Below are 9,282 nucleotides of genomic sequence, written 5' to 3' on the forward strand. Positions count from 1 at the left end.
TGATGTTTCAAATTAATAAAACTATCCTCTTCCTTATCAATTTACACGTGTCTTCATGGAATCAACAGAAGTATCACAAACACTCTAAAGCAACTGACAGCAGCTGACTCACTTTTGACTATTATGGTTCAAGATACAGTGGGCATGCGATTAACCAACATATAAAACCTAACGGAAAATTCTGTTATGCTGTCATCAGAAATACAGTTCCAGTCTCCTGCTACAAAAACTGAAAAACAACAGAACATAAGATGTATAATTTCTGAAAGAACATCTTGTAAAAAATGCACTCAAAAATCAGAATTAAAACATTTTATTTTTGCCATAAGAAGCTCTACGAACTAATATCAGGTAACGGTTAATGAAAAGTAGAACTTAAAGTCATGACAGAGAAGAGTGAACAAGTATGAACATTACAGTATTGGATGGAAATGAACAAGGCTTCATATGATTGACAGAGATGAGAAAGCCAGTGCTGCTGAATTAGTATTTAATTCTTTAGAATACGCACGCCTTGACAATACAAAATACCTTCATCATTTTTACCATTTGTTTTATCTTTTTGGTACAACGGGAAAAACCCAGCATCAATTCCTCATAGTGGTTGTGTGGGGGGGATCATTACCACCAAAATGATAATCATTTAAGATTTATTCTAAAGTGAATCTTGCAAGATTGCTACAACATTTAAAAATCTTTGCTTAGTTTGAGCACTTTCATTTTGTCATCTCTTTTAACAAACTGCTATTTCAAAGTTCCTATCCAGAATATTTATAGGTAATTTAGCATAGGAGCAAATTTGAAGCCAACTTGAAAGGAAAAAAAAGGAAGTTCAATTGCCAGAAAACTAAGTATAAAATAGGAACACCCCATGACAAGCTTTGAACAGCCTCTTGCCACAGATTTCCAACCCCATAAATACTGGGGGTGAATGGTTTTAATCCCAAAGGAGTATTCCACATGAATTCTTAACTTTGGATAGAGAGACTTGTAGAAAAACAGAAGACCCTGACATACATGCAAGTAAGAGTCTTCTGGCAAAAATACAATTTAAAGTGATTTTTCCAGTTTTCCTCCTCCCAAAAACCTCTAGAAGATACCTTCAGTAGGCAAAGTTGAAAATTCATCCTCAGAATTTACATAGAGCACAGCAGCAGCAAATAATTATATCCAGATAATTAAGAATGGATAGTTTTCCATTATAGAATTAACTCCTGGTTTGTCATAAAGGCCTTGTAGAAACCACCAAGTTTTATTATGACAAACTAATTTACCTAGCAGTTTAGTCTGAAAGGACTGGAAGCTCTGCTGGTATCAGTATCATTCACACTTGTAGAAGAATTATGTCTAACTGGTAAACAGCATTAATGAAACAAACAAATTTCCACTGAAAATATTTCAGAGTGTACCCTATAGTCAAAGAGTAATGTTATCAGTACCTACAAAGAAAGGAAACAGATATTGCAATTCCAGAGATCAGACTCTTTAAGTTGTAAGGTAATTTAAAAATTTCCAAGGATTAGTTTACAAAATGGTCTTAAGGTCTCAACTCACAGAACAGAAAACAGAAAGATGCACATCATTCTAATCCTTGGTAAAGCAAAGGAGTATATTATTTTTCTTTCTTCTCATATTACTGCAAATGCTGATGCCTGATACCCTCAGCTACCATCTTAAGAAACACTGAAACCATTATATTCAAGTCTAGATTACTGTCAGAAGAATGACGTATACATGAGAAATTATGATTAAAGCTTTAAGTTCAAAGTCAAGAAATAGACTATTTTCAAAAGTACGTGGTTAAGGAGAAAGAAAATATCTATGTTGAATTAAGAAATACTTAAGCAAGGTTACAAATGACTAATAACTATGCACAACAATCTTTTTCAGTATCTATTAATTTTTTTCCTTTGCAAAAATTCATTTACAGAAGTTCGACAAGTCAATCCTGTTATAAATGCTAGGCTATATATTTGTACCAACCTGCTTCCCTTTTAGTACTAGCACTTCAATAAGTTTTTACTTTATTTTCTAAGTGTTTAAATATGTGTCATTTTAAAAGGGAGAAAGGTGGTATTTATTGTTCTCAAGATAAATGGGAATCAACAAGCCTATTTAACTTCCACGTATAGCTTCTGAATGCTATAATACTGCAGCAATTTGCAGATGGAATGGAACTTATTTTAGGAGTAAAAACCTAAAAGGTCTTGCTGAAAGGAAAATACTAGATCACTGATTCAACTATGTCAAATAAAAACTTCCTATTAGAGATTCTAAGTAATATCAACATTTAAAAATATATGCCAGTAGCCTCCCGCCCAAAATATATAGGCGTCTCATTTATGAAATTTGTCATTTATAAAGATTTGTACATAAAGATTAATTTGGTGGCTTTCAGATTCAAAATTTGAAAAATGTCATGGGAATATTTTTAACCATAACAAGCAAAAAGGAAATCTCCATTTACTTCCATTCCCTGTCGCTATCATATAAGAGTGCAGAATTCAAAACAAATGAGACAGAACATTCCATCTCTTCCTGTCTGCACTACAGAGATTTGTTTTCCTTTAGTATTTTTGCCCACGGAAACCACATTGCAAAGGTATATATACAGTAGTCCAGCCACAGGTCTTTTCCAGACTATGGCAATAAAAGCAAGGTTTAATTCTAATTAGCTAAAACTACTTCATTGTTCAAATGAGAGATTTGTCTGCACGGCCATTTTCATGAGGGGCAGGAGGTTGCTATCCATTTGGGTTAGCAGAATACACAACCAAGCAGAGACTTATTCTGAAAATTTCCAGGACAACTTTAGAAGTTCTTGTTTACTTTTTATGCCATATACAAGACACGACACATTTATAGTTTCAATAATAAGAAAATTGAGAATTCATCAGTAAAGTGCTAACACGGAAGGGGAAAGTTGCAAGATATACTAGGGTATGCTAATAACTCCAGTTATTTTCAAAGAACATTCAGACTGCTTCAAATTCTATTCAGGAAACTATCTCTCCAAGCTTTTTTTTTCTTTTTGCCTCTTTTAAATGTGCTGAAAGCTAACTATAAAAATGGATACTTGGGGGGAAAAACTTCTCAATCTCTATTCAAACTTTCAGAATAATTTGCTTCTAAAAAATTATCAACAAATAATCCAACTAGACTACCTTCAGATGACATGGCAGATCAAATCAACTTGTTTTCACCTTTGTTTTACAGGTCTTCTGAAAGCCCTGACCCTTAATCCAAACCAAAACTTTCTGATATCTCAAAGGAGTTCAATAAGATTCTGGTATTATAAATTCAAACTCAGTACTGCCATCTGTTACATTCTGTTTAAAAATTGAATCATTTTCCTGCTGAATAAAAATATCTTCCCAGGTCATTGGCTTGTTCTGAGGAGTAGATGTGGTCCCTACTGGAGGTTCTTTCCCAGCATCAACCTTATACCCAATACCATCATCCTTCATGACAGGCATGGTGCCTGACTTATCAGAAAGGTATGCATATTGTCTGATCTGTAAAGACCTGCATGGATGTAAACGATAAAGCTTTGAGTCTCCAGAAGGATCTTGACTATGAACTGACTTTATGTGTGAAGACATAAACTGATAGTTGATGAAAGACTTGCCACAGGCCAAACACTGATACCTTCTCTCCCCTGTGTGATGAATTTCATGCTTTGTGCGATATTCTGCAAGAGGAAATACCTTCTCACAGTAACGGCAAGGATACTTCTTCTCCCAAGAATGAATGTTAAAATGTCTCCGCAAGCTTGTCAGACAGACATATGACCTTTTGCATACAATACAGATATAATAGACCCTTCCATCTACTATTAACTCATAGTGATCATCATGTTTTACCTTCATACGTTTATTTGCCGTCTCACTGCTAGATGTTTTTGGTATCTCATTCTCAAGTCTGGCCTCCCCTTCGTCAGGGTCATCTTTGACAGGGATCACTATATCATAAGTATCTTCACCAATATTTGCATAAACCTTGCAACCCGTCGACAAGCCTTCAATTTCAGTAGCTGTATCTAAAGTAATAATCTTCTGACCCTCCATTAGATGTTTTGATCCTAAACCTGGATCATTAGTGTTTCTAGTAATTATATCTGAAATTTTTAAAGAATTAGAAAGTGGCTCTTGCAGAAGTGTAGGAATCTGCATCTTCTGTATCAACGATCCATCAAAAGCGGTATTTGGGGGGATCTCAGCCTGTGGGACCAAAGATGTATTACTGACCGCCGAGTCTGGACTGGAGCTAATAGTGTCATCATCATCATCTATAATTTCCTCCTCCTCCTCTTCATTGGCCTTGTTTCCTGTTAAAACAGCACTGTTTGGTGGCTGCTGATTCTGCACAAGTACATTGATTGAAGGAGACATATGATTTGGAAGTGAAGAACTGACATTTGGTGGTGTAGTAAGTGATGTCTGATTTAATAAAATGATGTTGGGAGTCAGATGTGTTGGGGCCGAAGATACCAACAATTTTTCACTTCCTTGTGTTTGGTTCAGAGTTGCCTGATTCACAGAAGTAGGAAGTTTCTGAGTAGGTGTGATATTTGTTAAAGGGGGAGAGCTATTGCTCGCACAAGGTGCAACATCTGAAATAGCAACAGAGCCTGGGTTAGGCTGGACCTCTGCCACTGTATTGGTACTTGGCAAAGTCTCCTTTGCAGGCAGAATCTCAGAGCAGAAAATGACGTCATCGTCGTCATCATCTGAATCGGTAACAATGATCTTTTTCATCTCATAATCTTCAGCAGATAAGGAAAAAGACTCTGTTATAATTGGCATTATAGTGGCCCCATTTTCTTGGGCTTCATCTTTTGATTTTTGTATTTCAAGGTTCTTGTCACTAGAACCAGGAGGTAAGGTTTCTGCATTACCATCCTGAGCTGTACCTGAGATGCTTTTAACCTGTGACAACGGGACACCAAGCTCTGCTATAAATTTAACTCCTAATAACTGCCCTGATTTAATTAACTCATCAAGTAAATCTGATCTAACACGAACAATTTTAGAACTATAGATATAATTGAGAATTTCTGCAAAAATCTCTGCTCTTATAAAGCTTAGTTCAACAACTTGCCCAGCAACTGAGAAGAGCTGATGGAAGTAAGTACTAGAAGCTGAAAGGATGTTCCTGTGGGCTCGGAATTTTCGGTCTTCCACAATAACAGTAACATCACAGAAGAGTCCATGGCCACGTTGCTCATTCAGGGAGTTAAGCAGACTGCCAGAGTATTGAATGTCTGTAGCAGAAATCAGTTTTCTACTCTCCATGCCTGTAAGAGAAAGGGAGGGGGAGGATGGGAGATTAGGAAAGAAAGACAAAAGCACTTCATCATTCAGAATTTCAGCTACAGCATCATTAACTAGTTTATTGGAGTTTTACCCAAAGTTTGATATAACTTTTTGGTTTTTATATAAATTATTCTTACAGGCTGGTTTTTGGACCACATGTCAAATCTCATGACTTTCCCCTGAGAAGAGACAAGCAAGTTTTAAATTGATCTACAGATATGAACATTAATCTCTTCCTTTGAATCTTAGATACATGCATCACCACTAAGCTAGTTTTAAAGACTAAAATTAATTTTCTTAGTTCCAATTTTGGATTTTCTCCTCAAGAAGAGTTAAGAGTTAATTTTTAACTGTCTTAAAACTTTAAGAAAAATCTTCATCATGAACACACAAAAGTTATTTCACCTGTAAATGAATGTTTTGAATGTCAGAAAGCTTGGTGTGTGCAACACTGAGTCCAAAATATGTAGTCTTCCTACATTTTAACTTATCTTTAAGAACATATTCAACAGCTATCCCTGTAGCCAGTGACTAAATCAGAATTTATAAACACTGGCAATTATTACCTCTATTATTTTTCTATTCTTATTTTGATTGGGATGCCTCATCTGGATAAACTATGAAACACCTTTCTTACCCTCTCCTCTTTCTTCTTCCCCTTGCCACTTCCCCTCACCTGCCTACCCTTACAATCTCCAGAGGCGGAATGTTAAACAGAGTGCCAAATGAAGTTAACAGATGCTGTTGTGAAAAAATAAAACAAAGGAAAAGAAAAGTTTACCATTTCTTAAAGCTCATTTGCATGAAAACACGAAACATTTAATTTTGTTGGTAAAGAATTATGAGCATAGGGGCTTCCCTGGTGGTGCAGTGGTTGAGAGTCCACCTGCTGATGCAGGGGACATGGGTTCGTGCCCCAGTCCGGGAAGATCCCACATGCTGCAGAGAGGCTGGGCCCGTGAGCCATGGCTGCTGAGCCTGCGTGTCCGGAGCCTGTGCTCCACAATGGGAGAGGCCACAACAGTGGGAGGCCCGCATACCGCAAAAAAAAAAAAAAATAGAATTATGACCATTGATATGAGAACTTTCTTCACACCAAATGAACTAGTGAAAATGAACATATAAACTTACTGGAACAGAGCAGACATCACTCTAGAAAAAAGGGGAGGGGGACTGTCAATAAATAGTATTGCTGTGTACCACCCCCAAAACAATTTTTGGCACTTTACAGAAGATATATCCAGTAACAATGACATGGAATTTAAATAAATAAATAAATAAATAAATACATGTATATATAATTAAAAATTAGTTGACCTGAGAAAACCGTAATTCAAAAAGGGTCATGTACCACAATGTTCATTGCAGCTCTATTTACAATAGCCAGGACATGGAAGCAACCTAAGTGTCCATCGACAGATGAATGGATTAAGAAGATGTGGCACATATATACAATGGAATATTACTCAGCCATAAAAAGAAACAAATTGAGTTATTTGTAGTGAGGTGGATGGACCTAGAGTCTGTCATACAGAGTGAAGTAAGTCAGAACGGGAAAAACAAACACCGTATGCTAACACATATATATGGAATCTAAAAAAAAAATGGTTCTGATGAACCTAGGGGCAGGACAGGAATAAAGACGCAGATGTAGAGAATGGACTTGAGGACACGGGGAGAGGGAAGGTTAAGCTGGGATGAAGTGAGAGAGTGGCATGGACATATACACACTACCAAATGTAAAATAGCTAGCTAGTGGGAAGCAGCCACACAGCACAGGGAGATCAGCTCGGTGCTTTGTGACCACCTAGAGGGGTGGGATAGGGAGGGAGGGAGACGCAAGAGGGAAGAGAGGTGGGGATATATGTATATGTATAACTGATTCACTTTGTTATAAAGCAGAAACTAACACACCATTGAAAAGCAATTATACTCCAATAAAGATGTTAAAAAATAATAAAATAAAATAAAATAGACAAGCGGGGGAAAAATTAGTTGATAAGTACTTTTGGTAAAGAAACACTTTTTATTGCTAATATTCTTTCTCTTTAGAGTTACCAAAATAGTACCACTGTCACAGTTCTTAAGTTATATACACGTGGAAGACAGAGCGTCTCAAATATCTTCTACATTTTTCAAAATAATAGCTTAAAAACAAAAAATAGGAGAAAAGTCTAGATATCAAGGATTTAAAACATCATGTTATAAGGCATTGCTTGTTAACGGTACCAAGGAATTCCAGGTTACCATAAAGGCATTCATCAGAAAGAGTGACCTTTGGACAGCGAGCCGGCAACCTGGGCTTCCGAAATATGGGGATTTCGACACAAGTCCCTTTTCAGTGGGTAGACAGGTTTTCTGAATACGGTCCCACTATTTTTGTCGTTTGCAAATGGGTGTTCCCAATGGGGGAATGATTTAAATGTACGTGTCCAGGTGAAACCGGGACTTGGTTTCATTTTGCTGTTTAGGTTTCCTCCTCTTCCCTGTTAAGGTGGACACAGGAACAGCACAAATCGGTCTGAACCCACCCCAACCAAGATTTGCGACCCGACTGTGGAAAAGCCGTTCCTCATTCCTGTGAGACAAATCCTTGACCGAGGGCAGGTGAAGGTGGGAAAGAGAAACACCACCCGCGAGACTGAAACAACCGACACGCGGCTCCCTGCGGCAGCTGATCCCCATCTTCCTCCCTCCACCCCCTCTTCCCATTCGCACCCGGCCGGCTGCAACCGAGGTTTTTAACCCCGATTCACGCGGAAAAGCAGCTTCTCGCAAATACAGATGGAGGTCCAGCCAGCACAGTCAGGGCGGGGGTAGTAAGGCGAGGCGAGCCGAGGAAAGTAGAAGGTGGCGAACCGGAGGGTGGGGTGTTGGGAGGGGATGAGGCCAAGCAGGCGGCATTGTTATGCCCTGGGAAGGGGACGGAAGGGGAGGATGGGCCAGGCCGAAAAGCTCTAAATCAAAGTAAGGGCTAGGAGGGGAAAAAGAGGCGCAAAAAGGCAGGCAGAGGGGCGAGGAAAACGCCGAGCTGTTCTCCGCGGTGGGCTCCCCACGCTCCGGGCCTACCCCGGGCGCCGGCAGCCCCTCGGCCCCTGACGGCGGAGGGGACCGCGCCGCGGCCCTCCTGGTTCGTCCCCTCCTTCGCTCCCGGGCCCACACAAAGAAAGGGCCGGAGGAGCGGAGACTCCGTCTCCGCCGCTTCCTGGTTCAAGTGAGGAGAAAGCGAAGGCAGGCGCGGCCCAGGGACGGAGGAAGCAGGCGTGATCCCTCGCCCCCTCCCGGGTCGCGGCCGGCTCCTCACCTGCTTCCCGGCGCCGCAGCTTCTCGTCGTCGGGCCGCGCGGAAGGGTGGGAGTCCTCCAACAACCAGAAGCCAGACTCCACGGCGACTCGGCTCCTTCTTTAAACGTCGCTCCAGTCTTGGTCGACGTCGACGCGGCTACCGCCTCCCGCCGCCACCGCTGCCACAGCTGCCCCAAGCCGCCGACAGAGGGCACCGCGCGGGGGCGAGGCGCCGAAGGCAAAGGCGCCCTCCTCTTCCGAGTGCGGTTCGGCTCTTTCCGGAGGGGCCCGAGCGCTAGGCCGCCCGGCTTCGGCGCCCCACTCCGCCTTCGGCTCCTTCCGCAGGGGGCGGAGGAAGACTGGGAAGTACCGGGAGAGCTCGGCCCCTTCCGGAGGGCGAAAGGGTGGGAAAAAGGAAAGGGAAAGATGGGGTAATGCGGTCACAAACGGTTGGGATGCGAGGGAAGCTAGTCGCTTTCATCTATGTTCCGTGTAAGCTTCTAGGGAGTAAAAACTTTGAGAGACTAGACGGGTTTCATTTCTTTTGAAAGTTTGAAACTGATCTATTTAATAGCCTGTTAGATGATAAACCACCTTGAACTATAATCAGAATAAATATAATCAAACAATGTATCGACTCATTATGATTTATGATAATCCAAGTTCTAGGATAACACGATAAC

At 40.5% G+C, this 9,282-nt stretch overlaps 1 protein-coding gene across 2 annotated transcripts; it reads right to left on the bottom strand.

Annotated features, from left to right (window-relative positions):
* Positions 1-297: 297 nt before the first annotated feature.
* ZBTB33 (zinc finger and BTB domain containing 33) lies at positions 298-8,820 on the bottom strand. 2 transcript variants are annotated; one of them, XM_060086229.1, is made up of 2 exons: positions 8,620-8,820; positions 298-5,296 (listed from the first exon to the last, which is right to left on the bottom strand). In XM_060086229.1, the coding sequence occupies exon 2, from the start codon at positions 5,292-5,294 to the stop codon at positions 3,276-3,278; it is 2,019 nt and encodes a 672-aa protein (XP_059942212.1). In that variant the 5' UTR covers positions 5,295-5,296; positions 8,620-8,820; the 3' UTR covers positions 298-3,275. The 2 variants fall into 2 exon arrangements, with proteins under 2 accessions (XP_059942212.1, XP_059942213.1); XM_060086230.1 differs by lacking the exon at positions 8,620-8,820 and adding an exon at positions 8,385-8,462.
* Positions 8,821-9,282: the final 462 nt, after the last annotated feature.

This window comes from Mesoplodon densirostris, chromosome X, assembly GCF_025265405.1.
Source record: "Mesoplodon densirostris isolate mMesDen1 chromosome X, mMesDen1 primary haplotype, whole genome shotgun sequence".
Classification (NCBI taxonomy): Eukaryota; Metazoa; Chordata; class Mammalia; order Artiodactyla; family Ziphiidae; genus Mesoplodon; species Mesoplodon densirostris.